We start from the raw sequence: 19,642 nt of genomic DNA, 5'->3' as shown, positions 1-19,642 counted from the left end.
GAGCACTGCAAAACAAGACCTAACATGGGAAATGGAAACAGTCTCGTCTATAAGGAGGAAATACTAATTAGTCTTAAAGAACATGTGACCGTAATGCACAGGTGTAAATAATAATACTAACGTCCTCTCTGTCATCACTGAATGGACCTCATCGTTAGTGTTATAAGTAACACCTGTGCCTCTCCTAATATAAACTGTATAAACCTATTTTATATTATTAGCACGTTATATTTCTGGTGTTTTTTTACTGATGCATTCACATGTGCATGTTTATGTAATTGTATCTGTTTATTATACACTTTGTCAAATCTTAATCTGGAAATAATACACGTGTTGGATTTCAAGTATGAAGTTAGATAGCCTGACATGAAAAAAGTGCTGATAGCCTCCTTAACACAACCACAAGGACAAATGTAAAGTCTTTGTGCCAGAGCAAGTCCACTAAGAGCAGTGATAATGGATAAGGTACTTTGTTTACCTTTTAATTATATCGAGTTTTTAATTTTTGAATTGTCATTTCATGAGCAGTTTTCTCTTCATTCACAACATACCTGCCGTTGCCGCAGTGCGCATGTCCTCTGTCTCCTGCCCCGCTCGTAGATGCTGCCTGCTGTAAGATGCTGGAGGAGGAGGTCCGGCTCGTGCAGCTCCACCCTCGTAAAACAGTGCGCTGTTTAAATGGTACGACTCTGAATTTGACGGGGGTCATTTGGACTGTTCGTTTTTGGAGTACCTCGTCAACGCCGGCCGCTCCAGACCCTAACTTTCCAAACCCAAAGCTCCCGTCAACACACATTTCTTCACTCATGTAAGTATATACTTTTGTCTCGCGTGTCGTTGGATGAGCGGGATGCTGCAGTGCACACTTGTCAAACCCCATCCCCTCTCACACCTTTTTAACTTGAACTTTGTTTAAGAAAGATACATTAGTTCCGGGTGTTTTCCTGTACTATGCGGTAACATTATAAATTAGAACATTGAACATTGCTGGAACAGTTAAGTACATTTACTCGAGTACTGTACATTTTTGAGATACATGTACTTTACTTTAGTATTTCAATTTTAGTTTATGTAATATTATGTTTTGGTTATGCTATCTCATCCTTAACCATTTGCAAAATTAAAACAATACACTCAGTAATTACAAAACCAGTCATATAATACAATGAATTCCGACAATCGTAACTTTGGAGAACGCTAATGCAGCTCCGTTGTAGCTACTCTAGTAACATTTTGAATGAAGGATGTTTACTTGTAAAAAATAATTTCTACACTGTTGTATTATTATTTTTACATCAGTATAATATCTGAGAACCTGGTCCACCATGGGTATTAACCACTATTTTGAAAAGTGTTAGCTTTAGCTTACCAGCTGACATTTTTGACAGCTCTCATAGCACTTTGCTTCACGTATTTTGTGTCACTTAATGAGGAAAGTGAGAACATTTAGTCAGGTGTTCACGTTTGCAGTACATTATGCAATGAGATTATAAATACCTTTCATTCAAACAAAGCTGCATTTCTATATTTAAAGTGTATAGGAAGGTGAACTAGTTTTAAACTGTAATCTACTATGCTGCACCACTCTGCAGCAGGGGAAGTTAGGTTTGAGTATCTGTGTAAAGATATGCACTCGACCCTAACCATGGGGTTTCCTGTTTTCCAAATATGGTTGTTTAAAATCGCCTGTCTGTCATACTGCTGAAACAGTTGTGGCTGAAGATGCAGACACTGTAATGAGAACTGACAGTTTTCACATGACACCGATGAAACCTATCAGTGGTGGTTTTGACAGTTTATTTTACCATAGTGTGATTTCATTTAATGCTAGTTAGTTAGACAGTTAGGGAGTTCTCTGCATCATTTTGTACATTAATGACTTGTTGGTTACATCCACATATGCCTACCTTTGTCATTCTCATATTAAATGTTCATTAGATAAAAGGAACACAAGCATTAGCCTCATTTTAATTCACTACATTGTATTCTACCTAGAAAGCAAAGTAATACTCACAGTGTTATAAAATGCCAAGGCAATGAATGCTTGTTCTGTAACCTATGACCTTTTTTAAACATCAATCAAACAAAGAGAAGGAAGTTATGTGTTTAAGATTCACTAGGTTTCCATATTTCAATTTAAATAGATTGTCACTGACATGCGCCTGCATGAGGAGCTTTTCTCTAATGGGACAAACCAAGTGTCAGCAGTCTATTTCAGTGACATTATGAATTAATTATGTTCATACTGTAATCCTAATCATTGAAAAAAATAATTATTTGGAAGATGATAACAGGAAGAATGTTTGTTAAACATCCAAGAGAGGAAATGAGTGAAATCATTCACAGGCCCTGCAGGTCAACATCCTTCACCCACAAATAGAAAGAGGTCTCCTGGGTGACATTCCCACTTGTTTATTATCATTTTAACCAGAGATTCTAAAATAAAGTCATTTTTATTGGACACAGAGTAGATCTGTATACATTTTCTTTTTCAGCCTGGGTGCGTTGTGTTTGAGAATCGTGGCCAACAATGATAGTGGAGGGTTTGATGATCTTTACAGTAATGTGATACTGCTTTGAGTTAATAGTTTGCAGTGAGCTAAAGCAGGTCAGTCAGATTGTGTGCTAAAAAGGGTTTTTATTTTGGGTTATTATCTTTTTTCACTAAGACTGTGAACACCTTAGTTATAAAAGACTTAAAGCGACATGGAAAATAATGCTAACCGACCCTAGTGATTTTCTTTGCCTCTTTTACCTTTTCCCTCAGCTTGTATCACTATCTTGTGACCCCACTTCAGAAAGCTGTCTTCAACATGCACTGGCTGAGTATTCAGTTCTGTTAACACAACAGAGAGTGAGAGAGATGAAAAGGATTTACAAAGATATCAACCCGCGGTGGTGAGGAGAGTTAAAGGGGTCGAGTAGGAGGGCCTTGATTGTCTACACATACTTTATCACAGGGGGGAGTGTCAGGAAAAGTGTGTTTACTTTTATCTGGAGACATACTTGATCATCAAAGCATCAGCTGGGCCCTTCCTTGATGCCTCAGAAGTTTGCACAGCTCACTGGACTTATCCACCAGCTCTGCAGTTTTTGACAAATATGAAGTGTCTGCCAGCGTCTCCAGTTAATATTTACGCAATACATTTCAGTAGTTCCTGGGTAGTTTGGTTTGGCTGCTCTCTGGGGTACATGTATAGGCTTTCTCAGGAGGCACTTGGCTTTTTTACATAGATCCCACTCAATTAAAATGTATGCCAGTGTCAGTGTACAGAGGGATAGGGGGTAACAACCTGTGGACAGGAGTGACTCATAGTCTGTAATCCAGGGAACACTAAGGTCCTGCACAGTAGTGGGAGGAACATCCAATCAATCATAATATTGATCACAAGTAGGATCTCACAGGACACATTTTGTTTAGTTGCATAAAAAAAACTTGTGACATATTTAAAATAATTGCTTCAATGCTGTATGTTTACTAATATTTTACTGGAGTTGGGTTCACATACATTTCTGCACCTTTGCAGGTCCCAGACAAGCCTGAGTCCCAGACACTTGTTCATAGTTTACACTGCCTATAGCATTTCGAAATGAAAGCCACTAGGGTCCCATATGAAGCATGATAGTTAAAGCCCCGGGGCCCCCCCCCCAGGCTCTCCGCCTCGCTGTTATCATTTTCAAGTAAACGACGAGGCCAGCAAGAGACATACTATTCCCTATATGGGCTTTGTTTGGGAGTTCACTTGCCTTGCTGTTTAGGTCCGCAGAAAAAAAGTCATGCTCCAGAGAAGGGGCCCATATATGGTCATCACAGCACGAAGCCTCCAGCTAGAGAGACAGGGGGAGAGAGAGAGAGAGAGAGATGGAGGTGGAAGACATGGAAAACATGGATGTTGTCAATTAAGCACTGACTTGTAATTGAGTATCAGTAAATGCCAGTGAACGTTAACGGTTTGAGGATATTTCTGTTAACAACATGCACTTCCTTACTGATTAATTAAAATCAACTTCCCAGACTTAATCTTTCTATCTAAATTAGGGAGCTGAATTGTTTATCCGTCTCCCTTGTGGTGTATCTGAATGTGTAGGGTTGAGAGGGGGTGGAGGTCTGTGAGAATGAGTGCAGTCTGGAAGTCCCCAATGGATGAAACATGTTAACCCTTTGAGTTGCAATCATGGGGGGGAGTATTTTAGTAGCATTTGTAGCATACCAAGAGATCAAACTCATCGTGTTGAGTTAACCCTGCTCACAAACTGTCTCTTTTTACTCAACAATTGGAAAACTAGCAGCCGAGATCTTAGCTAACATGTGTTATACAGTTTGACTTGTGCAGTGTTTCTCTAAAATGCTGTAACAAAAATAGATCCATAATAACAATAAGAACCTTTTTAGTCAAATGTAAACTTTCTGAATGGAGACTAATTTCTTGCCCTTCTTTTTGATTTCCTGCCTTCCTCTTCCTTCAGTTGGCCCTCCACCTCAATCCAAGATGTCCAAGAAGGCCCCGTCCGATGACGAGAAGTTCCTCTTTGTGGACAAAGACTTCCTGAACAGCCCCATGGCTCAGGCTGACTGGTCCGCGAAGAAGCTGGTGTGGATCCCGTCCGAGAGGCATGGCTTCGAGGCGGCCAGTATCAAGGAGGAGCACGGCGACGAGGTGCTGGTGGAGCTGGCTGACAGTGCCAAGAAGGTGACGGTCAACAAGGACGACATCCAGAAGATGAACCCGCCCAAGTTCAGCAAGGTGGAGGACATGGCCGAGCTCACCTGCCTGAACGAAGCCTCCGTGTTGCACAACATCCGCGAGAGGTACTTCTCTGGACTTATTTATGTAAGTATACGGTAAAAACATCTTAATGCTGCCACTATCATTCACTCACTGCCTCACATTGTGTAAATACACCCAGGTGTTGGTATTTATATATATATATTTGGGGTATTCCCTTATTCTAATTTGAACCTTATGTTGTAATCTTAATTATGATACAAAGATGGCTGAAGCCTTGAAGAATCCAAATGCTGTATTAATACAATGTTTTTCAGTCTTCATCATTGCTTTCTGACCCTGACCTGTTGAAGTCTTCTGAGTTCTAGAAATGCAACACAAACATGTACGAGAGTCCCCACACATTCATCTTTCTTGCTCTCTCAGACGTACTCCGGCCTGTTCTGCGTGGTGGTGAATCCCTATAAAATGCTGCCCATTTACTCAGAGAAGATCATCGACATGTACAAAGGGAAGAAACGACATGAAGTACCCCCTCATATCTACGCCATCGCTGATAATGCCTACAGGAACATGATGCAAGGTATGATGTTTCCAGCACTCCCATCTCTTTAGGAAATCCACTTATGTCCCTCTGATGGAGCAGCAATATGATTGAAGTCCTTTCTTTTACAGGGTTATATTGTGTGTAATATAAGGCTTCTGCAACATGGCACTCACATAAACAAGAAGTAGAAAATATTTGCCTGTTCCCAGCTTTGTGATCTCTATGAGGCACTGGTAGCCTTCCTGGTATAAGCTGCATCACCCAGTAACTGATCAAATGTACATGAATCAATGATATCAAACTAGCTCATGAAAAGATGGCACAAGAGCTATTGTTACTCATTGACCATCTTCACACATAACCAAGCTGCTAGCCTCTTGTGTTTTCAAGTCAAGTCTGTATTAGTGTGAGCTGTGTTATCAGCTGTCAAATGTCTCACTTCTGCCTGTGTCATGCTGATAAAACCACAACGCTGTCAGGCTGGTGGTTTCAGACGCAGATCTGTAAAATTAACTTTATAGTTCCTTCTTTCTGCTGTAAATGAATTACAAAGAAGTTGGTAAAGGAGTTTGGAAAAAAACAAGTATTCTATGGCCTATTTGAGAGTCAGTGTCTTGCAGAGGTGACGATAGTGGCCCTGGCAAAGCGGGGCTCTCTGCTTACAGTAAAGGGCTCTGGGATAAGTCTTTAGAGCAGCTGGTTTCCCATAGAATCCGTTTTGTGTGCTTCCAGGGGGTCGTGCCCACTGGACTTCATGTTGACGTGAGGATGATCTCTCAGAGGAGTTGACATCTGGATGGAGAGATGGGTGGAGGGCAGTAAAACGTTTCCTGTTTCAGCAGCCTCCCCTTCCTCATTCAGTTAATCTAACCATGTTTTTTTTATCTTTCGGTCAGGGTTAATACAAAGGGTTTTTTTTCTTCCACGAGAAAGGAGATATTACAGTTCCAATTAAATGGCTTAGAGAAATAGTTTGAGATTGTACTTTTCTGCTTTGGTTTGATGACTCTCCCAATGGAACAGGATGTTTGGAAAGGACTTACAGTTAAGTTAGGAAGTAATTGTTTAAAGCGCTCTGAAGAAAGTGGGGATATTCTGAAATCTTCCAAAAACACACCATTTAATCTCTGCGGCTGCAAACGGAGAAACTGATATGTCTGCTAAATTGCTCAGCTTATGATATGGAGGATTTGACCCAGTAATTATAAACGTATTTTGATAATGCACAATAACAATATACGTCATGCTTAATGCCTTCTAGTACTTTCAGAATGCAACTGTCACTAATTGTATCGGAGAATTCGAAATTCCACGAGGCCGGTACACAGGAAATAATTGTTTTTACCGGTACATCTATCGTGTGTAAACATGGTGTCAGAAGTAAACAAGTAGGGGGGAGGATTTATTGGTGTTTGTGTGGGTGTTTGGATTACACTTCTTCAGCTCATCACTGCAAAAGAAGCCATGCAGCTGCAGCTTGCAGATTTTGAGAGAATGCTTGTCACCTCCCAAAACACTATGTGGAACACACATAAATAGAGAGTATGTTTTGATTTGCTGCATTTTTCAGACTAAACAAATCAAGTTTGCTTCAGCTAATGATATATGAAGTGACAACTGATTGATTGAAGAGCATGGACCACACATCCAGTTTTTTCGTGGTTAATAAAATGCAAAGGAAAAAATAGAGGCAAACACTGAATAAAGATCCCATAAAAGTCCAGTTAAAACATGACTTTATGAAAATATTTGTGTAACCTCTTTAGTCAAGTTGTTACAAAGACTGGGATACATGATTTGCTAAGTAACCCACATTTTGAAAAGAAATGAGCTGGTTATTTCAATATGCTGGTCCTATGTTATGATCATTCACCTTTGGAGTGTACATTTTAAACATCATTTTTAACGGACAAGCATGCATTTGAGTCTTGAATAATGAAGAATAACTTTTATCCAGGAGATTTAAGATTCAGGTTGGTCTTAATATAAATCCTTCCAATAAGCCTTTGCACACAAGAGTCTTCATTCAACTAGCACAAGGTTAAGACTAAATCTGCACATCTATTAGCCTCTTTGAGCCTTTGTTTGAAAAACACTGCGGCCCGCATGGAGATGTTAATGTTGATTTATTAGTGGGGTTTCCCATGAAATAGCCCCCAATGAAGCAGGATGTCTACATTGAGAGCTCAAGTTTGAACAGTTCACATGTAGGAATGGAAGTGGTGCAGAACAGCAACTTCCAGATAACTCGCTTAAGCTTTGAGAAATTCTTCCTGCTGCAATCTTGGCAGAGATCCCATATTTCCCAAATTGTGCCTCAGTCTTTGATGTCCCCAAGATAAAAATGTGCAATTCCCTCAGGGAGTTTGGCTGTCCCTTTAAAAAGTCTCGCTGCAGCAGATGAGATGTGCTGTTCCTCTCGGCTCCCATGTGTTTGTCAGTTGTGGAAAAGTGTTCAGATTCTTTACTCGAGTAAAAGAATTATACCACACTTCAAAATACTCCATTTCAAGAAAAAGTAGTGCGTCAAGTATGGTACTTAAGTAAAAGTATTGAAAAGGTTTTTGAAAAAGCTACCTAAAATATTAGGAGTCAAAGTACAAGAAAAATCCTCAAAAATATTTAAATGTTTTAAAATATTTTAAATGAAAAGCAACAAATCCTCAGATTGAAGAAGCTGGAACTTTGAATTATTTTGCTGGCAATTAATTTTCTGTTAACTCACTCGTGGTATAGTTACTTATAATGTTGGATGGATTAATCCATAGGAAATACTAATATTTTATATTTTAAAAAAAGTGCTAGAAGTATTGAGTAGTATAAAAGTAAAAGTACCTCAAATGTTTACTCCATTGCAGTACTTGAGTAAATGTACTCAGTTACTTTCCTCCTTGTGGTACAGAGACATTGACGCCACCCTGTAATCAGATGTTGAGCTGTACTGAATCTGAACCAATCAGTGACACACAAATATTCTTAGCATTTTAAAAGTTTCTCTTTTCTAGGGAGTCTGTTGCCCGAGGCTTAGTGCTGTTTTTGGATGTTTTACAAAAGCTTACGACTCCGGCTACATCCCTCCCTCTCTCCATCTGCCTTAATTAGGCAGTACGGAGAGAGAGCAGGCTGCATTATGTGTGCGTACGTAAGGAATGGAACCAGTGGAACAGCCGCCAAAAACGAGAAACAGAAACATCATCCGTGCTAGTTTACAGTTTCTGGCCGTCTGCACACTGTAACACAGAGCGGTTAATCACAGCAGGAAAATCACGACTCGGCTCAGGAAGGATGCTCTTCATGCTAAGAAGATGAAGAATGATAGCTCTGTGTCTTTTCCTGGAGTAATTTACTAAGAGATTTCATGTCAAACGCTGACAGCTAAGTTATCTTTTCTCACAGCAGTACTCCCTGTACTCCCCCAGGAGGGGTTTAAGTTGAAGGATACAGTTACAAAAAAGCCTTACATGGACTCACTGTATTCTCCCTGGAGTATTTTTGGATGACTCACTGCAAAGCACATGAAGAGTTGATTTTCATGGTTAAAAATCACAGTATTTGTGGGAGTGACATGTTTGTTTAGGCACAGTGGGCTGGAGCCTGCGTAAATCATCCAGCCTCCTGTGCGCCTTGAACCGACTCCCAGCGGGTGTCTTAAAATTAACACAAGATTGATCTTTATTCCTGGAGAAGGGCTTGTGGTTTCACATGTGGTATGTACAGTAGTGTACTTAGCTATTGTGCATGACTGTGCACCTCCAGCCAGCAAAGAGGAAGAATCAAATAAAGTCAACGCTCTTGTAATGCATCATAAAAAAGTACATATTTGCACTTTGTTTTTGCAGGTTCCTTTGGTTTAACACGACTTTTACAAGTGACTACTGTGTGTTTTAGAATGGGCTTCCTAACACTATGAACTTTCTCTGTGTCTACAGATCGAGAGGACCAGTCCATTCTCTGCACGTAAGTCCAAATCTTTCTCTTTTGTCGCCTTTCCTTAATCTTTTTCCTAGTCGTCATATAGATGCTGCAAGGAAAGCTGTGTGTACGTGAAGAGCAGTTACATAATGCTGGTGTAAACACAGAGTTCAGCCAATGAGACACATCTCTCGTCTCTCAGCACCCAGCCCACTTCAAATCATTCATAATGTAACAGTTGATATTAAAGGTGCTGCTAGCCAGATGCAGAATGCTTTTAGATGATGTTGCAGCATGTTGTATTTAAACGGAGCCGTGTTGGATGAGCATGAATCCGTCCCAGGGGCTGTGGCCTTGTTCTCCTCTCAGAGCCCCGGGCCGGAAGTGCTCCCTGCGTCCTGATGGGAGAAGCAGATTAGCTCTGCAAATGTTTTGGCTCCATTTTGTTTGTTTATTTTTCATCAAACTAATTATCGAGAACTTTGTCATCTATCTGACTTCCAGAAACCTGTTTAATGTCTGGCTTGATCTTTGGGGTGACCTGAACTTAACTTTAATTCATAGAAAACAAATTACTGTGTGTTTCCTTTTCCCATTTAAGTGTCTCTATGTGTGCCCAGGTCATCATTCGTGACTCTGGATTTCCTACTGTTTCTAGGAACTGTTGACCCTTAGGTCGACCTCCATAAACTAACTTTCCACTCTCACATACTCTACATTCCATCTATTTTTATATCTGTCTACGCACACTATAAACATGCTGCATTCTTACGTCATCAGAAGGGTAACTTTGTAATGGGAGGGCTTTCCTGCAATAAATCAAATAAGTAGAGATGGTGCACCCTAAATGGACCTCCAGTGATTTTTGTTGTCATTCTAATTGAAGGATTAGTGTCAAGTAATATATATCTTAATATATTCTCTGACTAGTTCTGACTAAACAGTAGCATTTTGCTGCCCAGCATCCAGCGCTCCCAGTTCAGGGAATGAAAAGACTCTTTGCCCTTAAGACTCATCTACATTTACAGAGGCCAGGATGCTGCTTATTCTTTGATCTCCTCTGACCATTTCCTCGACCTATCAAGCTCTCTTCCTTCATGTATTCCTGTCTGGGAGCAGGAAAGACAATTGTTTACAGTTCTGGTGAACATGAAGATAACCCTTGGATGCTAACGGTAGAAAAGTACACAAAGCACTTCTTAAGGTGACAAACTTCCAAGGAATATGATTGAATAGAGGTGAAAACTAGCTCTATATTGCAGTTTGAGCTTCAGCTGGTGTCTGGCTGGACTCTGGAGCCTTATATGGGAGAAATGTTTCTGGTGCGATACATGGAATGTCATGTGTGACATGCTCGTCCTGCGTGTGTGTTTACACATTATGTTTAATTGCCCTGTATGTTCTTCGGCGGTATTGTTTTTACTGCAATCCATCGTGTAGGCCTTGCATCTGTATAGCGTGACGTTTAGGAGTCTTTGTTCATATGTTTTCATGGGAGACTTATGTAACTATAATTTTAGGGATTTCCTGTTTCCAGTAAACTGCTTCGGTATCGACAGATCAAACCAGATAAAGATAATCAGAGAAGCATGGCGGCAAGGTATCAGCCTTGTCACCACTGGTCTGCACGTGGTGGGATTTCCAGGTGATTTAAGGATTGTTTCAGCAAAGTAACTATTCAAATATACTTTTGTAACAACTTGCTCCCACACAATAAAATATTTGATAAGATTGCCCTAGCTTTTCCAATGTGTGTTCAGGTCATTCAAGCAGTGTTTGTATTTCTTCAAATACCTCCACACAGTAGCAGGAATTTTTCATGGGAAATAGCAGGGACTCTGCTAAATCCGCTCTGGAGATGTTGACATTTCATCTCAGCAGGGTCACCAGTTTCCTTGGTTCTAATATTCATTGTTCGTGTGTGAAACTCTGACGAATGGAATAGAAATAGTGGCGATGAAGTGGCAGGATGTTGCCCACTCCCAGCCCGGTCTGACCCTGCTGAGGGCGGTAAATGCATCACATGTATAAATTGAGGGCTTTTATTTGTCCAGAGTGTAGGGGTTTCCCTTTTTCAGACTGACTGAGAGGAAGGTGTTTGAGTCAAATACAACTTCTGTTTCTTAACCTTTCATTTAAATTGACCCATGAATATTATCTAAAAATACAGTTTATATTGTAAGCAGTCTTAAACATTCTTAAAATATTCATCTATTTATAAGAAGAAAAGCCCGAAATCTCACAAAACCATACAAAACACTTTAGAATATTAGCAATATTGGACCTCTGGCAAAATGTGATAATATGGTAATCTACTAAATCATCTTGAATCCTCCTATGATGCTCAGGAAAGCTGTGCTGATGGTAAGCAGAACATGCAGAAAGAGACAGTTTAATAGAGAATCTGAAGCAGCACTCACAGCTCCTGCAGTCGGAGCCTGGACGCCGTATGTCCTCACCAAACGGGATCAGGACAGAGTCAGAGATTCCTCTCAGGGCTGCCAAACCCTAACACAGGGAGCATCCCATGCCTTTTATGGACCCCTGACTGAGGGACCGGTGGCTCTGGTATCATTCAACATTGTCTTTCTCAGTATCCAGGAACCTTTTCTGGAAAGAATGTGTTCTAGCTTCTGTTTGAAATGTTTGTTTTATTTAATGCCTTTTTAAAAGTCAGCATAACTTTCACTTTTAGATTGTAACTTGATTGAGGGTATCGGTCACTTAACTCCTAATAATTCTGTTAATGTCATAATGTGTTCCTTCCAGCTGTATACTCACTGATTTATTGAAGTGTTGAGCCATTATTCCTGTGCTTCTGACGGGAAGCTTATTATTTGAAAGAATACATTTTTTTAGATACACTTTCACCTTCTTGCAGACAGTGAGATTAGAAGACGCTTGGACTGGTGCATACGAATCTGTTGCATTTTCATATACACTTCCCCCCACCAACCTTTTCTGTCCATATCTTATCAGTTTGCTATCAAATAAAGGAAGCAATGAGAGAGGATTTATTTCTATTCATATGTGTGGATTTTTATGTGATAGTTGTTAAAAGGATCTGGGCACATGGGGATGTGTGCGTAGTGCCAGGCAGACTGAACAATAACATTTTGCTTTGAGTCAGACATTTGGACAGCCTTTTTCATTCAATTAAACTGGGTTATTGAAGTGTGAACCGAGCACCTGTCAGTGCTGCTTATCTTCTGGCTCTCTCTCTCTATCTCTCCTCTGCATCTTTTAATCCCCTCCTCCCTTTTTTCTCTCTAGTGGAGAGTCCGGTGCTGGAAAGACGGAGAACACCAAGAAGGTCATCCAGTATCTGGCTCTTGTGGCCTCCTCACATAAAGGCAAGAAGGACAGCAGCGCTGTAAGTATCTGTGTGCAGACCATGTTGTTTCAAAGCGGATCTGTCAGCCAGTTCCCTCACTCTTCAACATGTGTAGCAACCACCCCAGTTTAATCCTCTATATTGCAATTCCCTCCAAATAGCAACAATCAGGAGCCAATCAGTTTGCCTACGTGAGTAAAGGGGAATGCCCGGAGTGTGTTTTTGTGTGTAGTGTTTGTGTGTGCCTTACATTAGAAACGTGCATGAAGGAAGTGTCACTGAGTTACCCCCCCCCCGAAAAAATCTGTTTGTAATCATTTGTCTTACACCAAGGGTCAAGCTCCCAAATCTTACTGTCCTAGAGTTAGACGGTGTATACCCTAATATTGTCATTTCGGTATCTGACCCAGCTAGACCTGATTTACATTGCATGACCATCATCGTAGAACTGATGCGCGGTCTCTTTTTAAACATACCAAGTGTTCAGTAGAAGACGCGTAGTGGTTCACACTCCTGAACTTTTTGCCCGTTTGAGTTTGTGTCATACATTTTTCTTACGAATACCCTGTCACTGCCAGTGGAGGTGATAGAGGAGCCCCCCCTGGCAGTGACAGGGTCTCTCACAGATCAACGAGCACAGTGTGAGCATGTCCTGTTCTGATTTATTTAACACCGACTCCCCCGCACCTTCCTCTCCGACCCCCGCCCTCTTCCTCGTCCTCTTACCTGCCATCTGCCCTGACTGTACCAGCACTTCAGTCATGTTGAGTGAGATGGGGTCCCTCGATAGACGTTGATGGTTTGTGGTGTTGCTCTGGCGCTGGTGTAGGTATTGGAAGTATAACTGTGTGGGTCAAAGCAAAACATCCATTGCTATTGACCCCACCGAGCCTCAGGGTCTCTTCCCTAGACATTACGCAATCCTCAGTAGGACATCAAGGCTCCCATGGACCCCGCCCAACCAGCAGAAAACATTGGGTCTCTCTTATTTCTCTACTTTCACTTTCTTTTTTCCTCAACCACTATTTTGACTCATCAAACTGCTCATTAGTTACCTGCTTTAGCATTTTATTTAACCAGGTCCTGAAGGACAATCGTTCTCAACAGCTCTCTTTCACTTTCTTGCTCGCTCTATTTCTTTTCTTCTTCTTTCTCCCAGTGACTTTAATGAACAAGACCATCCTCTCTGTTCTGCCAACTCTGAACTGCTCCTCTTCAGCTGGTCTGTATCCCTCCTGTTTTTCCTTACATAAAAAAAAAGACTTTAATAGACTTTTTTTTAGAACAAATCAAGTCCTTTATAAAATGTAGCACTCTGAGTAAGAACTCAAAATCAAGATTGGTGAGACGTGAAACATGTCTAAATATGTCCATCATTAATCATCGCTATAATCACCGTTGCCATCTTCATCACAACATAAACCCATGTCGGGCCCCTTTCCTCTTCCTGGCGTTAGCTCGTTTACATGGTAGCAGAAGGGAGTGTTTTTAAGGTAGAGATCTACAGCGCCTGACCTTGATGTTAGTCAGACAGAGACCACTTTGATCAGCTGGATTAGCTGGATGCACAGAGACGGGGTGTCTGCCTCATTTACAGCTGCAGCTCCACCCACCAGTCCGCCGGCCGGCCCTGCAGTCACGCTGAAAGCAAATCTCATCCAGAAAGCTGTTTGTGAATCAGAACCATTTTAAATGTCTCACACATGAGTGGAGCAGGATTTATCAAAGGTTTTGTAATGGTATCATTATTCAGATTCTTCATCTGACCAGAAGAGTTGTCACTCCTATGCCTTACTCTCTGTTTTCCCATCAACACCAGTAGATCTCCTCAATGTTAACTCTCTCCACGCACTGATGGAGAAGCCACATGTCTGTGTTACATGATATACTGAAGAGAGTCAAAGAAAAACAGTAATGGAATATATTATAATGGGGCTACTGAAGGATGTACTTGTTGGGAATATTACTGATCAGTTAAGGTTGAGTTTCTTTTTTTCCTCTTGTCGCTCACACATCAGTGATAACACTTTCCCTGACCCATATCCACCCTGAACCACTTCACCCATCACCACCTTCTGCACATCCACCTCCAGTAAACAGATCAGTGTATAATCTGGTGTTTCTGTTTGCCACTGTTATCACCAGGGGGAGCTGGAGAAGCAGCTCCTGCAGGCCAATCCCATCCTGGAGGCCTTCGGAAATGCCAAGACCATCAAAAATGACAACTCCTCCCGATTTGTGAGTTTTTAAATGTAGATGAATGTTTTGTTTTTGTTACTGATGTAATTCTTAAGGGCAAGTTTTGTTAATCACATTTTTCCAATCTGTAACACTTCCTCTCTGCATCTCTCTCACAGGGTAAATTCATCCGTATCAACTTTGATGTGACTGGCTACATCGTTGGAGCCAACATTGAGACTTGTATCCTGTCTGTGTGGGGCTTTTTGTTCTTAAAAGGGACAAAAACATGAGACATAGAAATGCACATTTACAAGGGCATTTCTATGGCCTTTAAAAGGATCTTTGATATTTTGTACCAAATCAATATCACTTTAATTGTGTTTTTTGTTAACGTTTCATTTTTTCACAATGCTTCCTATGTATGGCCATTATAAAGGGTGTTTTTACATAATAGTATATTAGATTCAAATAGAATATTATAATGTAAGAAAAGATTTGAAAGATGTATTACTTACAACATCTTTAAAAAGTGTGCTGCCAATATCCTGGACACCTGTAGATAATTGCTCTTCTTTATCATGAACAAGTCATAGAGATGGAAGCAGCTTTGACACAGAACGGCATTGAACACTGACCTTCATATGGGGCTGAACAGAAGTGTATTTCATCTCTCCTTAGTGTATATATGTATTCTTTAACAGCTGAAACTCTCAGACCTGCTGGAGAAATCTCGCTGTATCAGACAAGCAAAGACAGAAAGAGCTTTTCACATCTTCTACTACATGATCGCTGGTGTCCAGGGGAAACAGCGTGGTGAGTTACAACATACTGCGACATCTTTTCCATAATCTCAGTTATATTACTTACTGCTGAACAGTTAATGTAGCTTAATTGTACATTTGTATGTTGTAGAACTAATTCCCAGAAGGTAATCAGTTAATCACAAACTGCTTAACGTGTTATATTTTCAGAGGAGCTTCTCCTGGAGCCCTTTGGTAGCTACCGCTTCCTGAGCGCCGGTCACGTTCAGCTCCCCGGCCAGCAGGACGATGAGATGTATGAGGAGACCATGGAGGCCATGCAGATCATGGGCCTCACCGATGAAGAAAGACTTGGTATCAGAAATGACTTTTAATAACTGTTGGAGGCTAATGCTGTTTCTCTTTGATGCTGACTGTCATTCCCCTGTGTTACAGATATCCTGAAGGTGTGCTCCACCGTCATGCAGCTGGGAAACATCGAGTTCAAGAAAGAGAGGAACCAGGAGCAGGCCACCATGCCAGACAACACCGGTAAGACGCCACAACTTCTCACCATTAAAAACTTTATACCATCACTTGTAACGATTTCCCAAGATACAACTTCAACTTATTTTTATGTTACATTATTTACATTTATTCCGCATACAAAAATCTGGTCAAAGAACGATAGAACTAATCAACTTATAATTTAGACAGTATCATTTCTCACCACGTGTTAACATCAAATTTGACCAATTTCTGAATATACTATTCTAAGATAAAGAAAGATACAACCAAATCCACTTATTTTTGAAGACACCAAAACGTTTAATTATTAAAAACGTTTAACGACCAATTTCTATATTCACCTCTACCTTCTTTTAAATAATTATTTTTTAATGTAAAAAGTATCTTGGTAGTAAGTGTTGATATATTTCTCCCTCTAGCGGCCCAGAAGGTGTGTCATCTGCAGGGCATCAATGTGACAGACTTCACCCGGGCCATCCTCACCCCTCGCATCAAAGTGGGCAGAGAGGTGGTGCAGAAGGCCCAGACCAAAGAGCAGGTACTTAACCACCATAAGAACATTCAAACAAATACCGCACGTAATAAAAACTTCCTATGGTTGACATCTGAGATTAAGTCGACTTGGTCACTCTGATCTCTCATATTATCTGTGTGTGTGTTTGTTAGGCCGACTTTGCTATTGAAGCTCTGGCCAAAGCCGTGTTTGAGCGGCTCTTCCGTTGGATCCTTGGCCGAGTCAACAAGGCGCTGGACAAAACCAAACGCCAGGGGGCCTCCTTCCTGGGAATCCTCGACATCGCCGGCTTTGAGATCTTTGAGGTGTGTACAGTCAGAAATCGGCGAGCTGTTGTTAGGCTTGCTAAACACACACAAGCATTTTTTATTTATAACATACATCTTCACGTCAGTTTTTTGTTTTTTACAGGACAACTCATTTGAGCAGCTGTGCATCAACTACACCAACGAGAAGCTGCAGCAGCTCTTCAACCACACCATGTTCATCCTGGAGCAGGAGGAGTACCAGAGGGAGGGCATCGAGTGGAACTTCATTGACTTTGGACTCGACCTGCAGCCCTGCATTGAGCTCATCGAGAGGCCGGTGAGTGGCCGTAAAACGATAAAAGCACATTCAACTCAAGGAGGATTTTCCTGCCTAGAGCAGATACTTTGGTTTGATTTGGCTTTATTCAAAATGTTGTCATATCACTAATCAAAGCATGTTCTGTTCAGAACAACCCTCCAGGCGTCCTGGCCCTACTGGACGAAGAGTGCTGGTTCCCCAAAGCCACAGATGTCTCCTTTGTGGAGAAACTCTCAAACACACAAGGGAACCATATTAAATTTGCCAAACCTAAACAGCTCAAGAGCAAGACAGAGTTTTCCCTGTTCCATTATGCTGGGAGGGTGAGTATGATGTTTATAGTAAGATTGAGGTGGAGTAATTTCAGTGAAGCTCAAATGACATTGATGTTGTTTTGATTTTTAGGTGGACTATAACGCCTCCGCCTGGCTGACAAAGAATATGGACCCTCTGAACGACAACGTCACATCGCTGCTCAACAACTCCTCCAGCCAGTTTGTGCAAGACCTGTGGAAAGATGGTAAAATATACTGGGGTTTTTTTTGCCAAACATTGCCTTAGTTATCAAACAGAACAGTGTCCAATGATTGGGCCCCAGGTACTCTCAAATGTTCATGTGAGTTGCTCTGAAGCTTCTCAAGTTATATCACTGAGAAAGAGATATATAAATAACAATGAGCCCTGGTAGCTTTACTCTACTTGAGAATCATCCTTTTTGGTAATAACAAACAATAAATATGTTTCACAGTCCCAACATTGAAATGAATGAACTAAAGATAAGACAATCACTGCACTTATGTCCATCTAGATTCTCTCAGTTCCCTCCAAGCAAAACATTGTGTCCTTCAGATTAATTTGAAACAAACTGTGCACATTTCAAGCCTTTTTTATTGAGTAAACACTCTGTGAACATAATGAGGTGTTGTCTGTTTCAGCGGACAGAGTGGTGGGTCTCGACACGATAGCCAAGATGTCAGACAGCTCCATGCAGAGCGGCTCAAAGACCAAGAAGGGAATGTTCCGCACGGTGGGACAGCTCTACAAGGAGTCTCTGGCCAAACTCATGACCACACTGCACAACACCCAGCCCAACTTCGTCAGGTGCATCATCCCCAACCACGAGAAGAAGGTAAAGCAAAGTGCATCACACTTTCATTTTACACAGTGAGGAGAAAGTCAGTATCTTAGTGGATTTGTTTTTCCAGTCATATGATTTCACAGGAGGGCAGCTACATAGTGTATACTTAAACAGTAACATACATTATATAACATAGAAATATACAAATATACACATGATGCAGTATCCATGTAGTATTGAGTGTAAACCCAAAGTACTGAGTCTAGAATCGCGTTTTCCTCAGGCCGGCAAACTGGATGCGTTCCTGGTCCTGGAGCAGCTGCGGTGTAACGGCGTGCTGGAGGGGATCAGGATCTGCAGACAAGGATTCCCCAACAGAATTGTATTCCAGGAGTTCCGCCAGCGGTGAGAAGAATAACTAACTTATAAAGTGTTGCTAAAGTTTATAATATTTCAGTGAACTTGTCCTTTCATGCTAAGCATCTATGTGTCTTTTCCTTGCTTATAGTTATGAGATCCTGGCTGCAAACGCTATCCCCAAAGGTTTCATGGATGGCAAACAGGCCTGCTGCCTCATGGTAAACACAAACGTTTATACTGACAAAAGATTTCAAACCCTGTATGAGCCTCCTTTTGCTCACTGATCCTCTGTCTGTGTAGATCAAGCACCTGGACTTGGACCCCAACCTGTACAGGATCGGACAGAGCAAAATTTTCTTCCGCACAGGAGTGCTGGCCCAGCTGGAGGAGGAGCGAGATCTGAAGATCACCGTGGTCATCATCGCTTTCCAGGCGCAGGCTAGAGGTTTCCTCGCCAGAAAGTATGAATACACAAGCCCCCCCCCCCTCACATACTTCTAATCATCATCTAATAAATCATGGTGTTACAGTGTTCACAAGTTTAGTATATCTTATCATATCTTTTAGACAGTACTTTGGCACTTTTATGTAACATTGGAGGGAGGCTTTACTTTAAGTTCATTTATGTTTTTATCACTATAAATTACATACACATTGCTTTATATAATACATGACGCATTCATTTCACTGTGTTATATTTACAGGGCGTTTGCCAAGAGGCAACAGCAGCTCACAGCCATGAAGGTGATCCAGAGGAACTGCGCTGCCTACCTCAAACTCAGGAACTGGCAGTGGTGGAGGCTCTTCACAAAGGTCAGCTAGTATTTCTGCATAATAAAATGTTATATGGCAGTACTATGAATTCATATTTTGCCTTTGTTGTATTTAAAATCTGTGACCATGCCTTTCCTCCTGACCTGCAGGTCAAGCCTCTGCTGCAAGTGACCCGACAGGAGGAGGAGATGGGTCTGAAGGACGAAGAGCTGACGAGAGCCAAAGAAGTCGCTGTAAAGTTTGAATCGGAGCTGAAGGAGATTTCCCTGAAACACACATCGGTAAAGGATGAAAACTATGAAAACGACTCAAAACACATTTATATACATTGTTTTGTTTTCACTTGTTGTCACATCCCATTTAAAATGTATCAAAGCACA

General features: G+C 41.2%; 1 protein-coding gene across 3 annotated transcripts in view; it reads left to right on the top strand.

The window, feature by feature from the left end:
• The first annotated feature begins 625 nt into the window (after positions 1–625).
• The window catches only part of myh11a (myosin, heavy chain 11a, smooth muscle), a 28,497-nt gene continuing 9,480 nt past the window's right edge, over positions 626–19,642 (top strand). For 2 of the 3 annotated variants that reach the window (XM_063884051.1, XM_063884054.1), the window contains exons 1-22: positions 626–808; positions 4,468–4,832; positions 5,154–5,310; positions 9,204–9,231; positions 12,460–12,559; positions 12,682–12,711; positions 14,666–14,758; positions 14,878–14,941; positions 15,416–15,514; positions 15,673–15,816; positions 15,898–15,993; positions 16,389–16,507; positions 16,636–16,788; positions 16,895–17,068; positions 17,200–17,373; positions 17,456–17,570; positions 17,986–18,179; positions 18,412–18,533; positions 18,637–18,706; positions 18,789–18,949; positions 19,193–19,301; positions 19,412–19,543. In XM_063884051.1, the coding sequence (XP_063740121.1) occupies positions 4,491–4,832; positions 5,154–5,310; positions 9,204–9,231; positions 12,460–12,559; positions 12,682–12,711; positions 14,666–14,758; positions 14,878–14,941; positions 15,416–15,514; positions 15,673–15,816; positions 15,898–15,993; positions 16,389–16,507; positions 16,636–16,788; positions 16,895–17,068; positions 17,200–17,373; positions 17,456–17,570; positions 17,986–18,179; positions 18,412–18,533; positions 18,637–18,706; positions 18,789–18,949; positions 19,193–19,301; positions 19,412–19,543 (2,676 nt within the window). In that variant the 5' untranslated portion in view covers positions 626–808; positions 4,468–4,490. The remainder of the gene's footprint in view (positions 809–4,467; positions 4,833–5,153; positions 5,311–9,203; positions 9,232–12,459; positions 12,560–12,681; positions 12,712–14,665; positions 14,759–14,877; positions 14,942–15,415; positions 15,515–15,672; positions 15,817–15,897; positions 15,994–16,388; positions 16,508–16,635; positions 16,789–16,894; positions 17,069–17,199; positions 17,374–17,455; positions 17,571–17,985; positions 18,180–18,411; positions 18,534–18,636; positions 18,707–18,788; positions 18,950–19,192; positions 19,302–19,411; positions 19,544–19,642) is intronic. The other variant, XM_063884053.1, reaches the window with a different exon arrangement.

The sequence above is a fragment of the Eleginops maclovinus genome, chromosome 5 (assembly GCF_036324505.1).
Source record: "Eleginops maclovinus isolate JMC-PN-2008 ecotype Puerto Natales chromosome 5, JC_Emac_rtc_rv5, whole genome shotgun sequence".
NCBI classification, from domain to species: domain Eukaryota; kingdom Metazoa; phylum Chordata; class Actinopteri; order Perciformes; family Eleginopidae; genus Eleginops; species Eleginops maclovinus.
The sequence above is the reverse complement of the archived record's forward strand: the minus strand, read 5'-3'. Positions and strand labels throughout refer to the sequence as shown.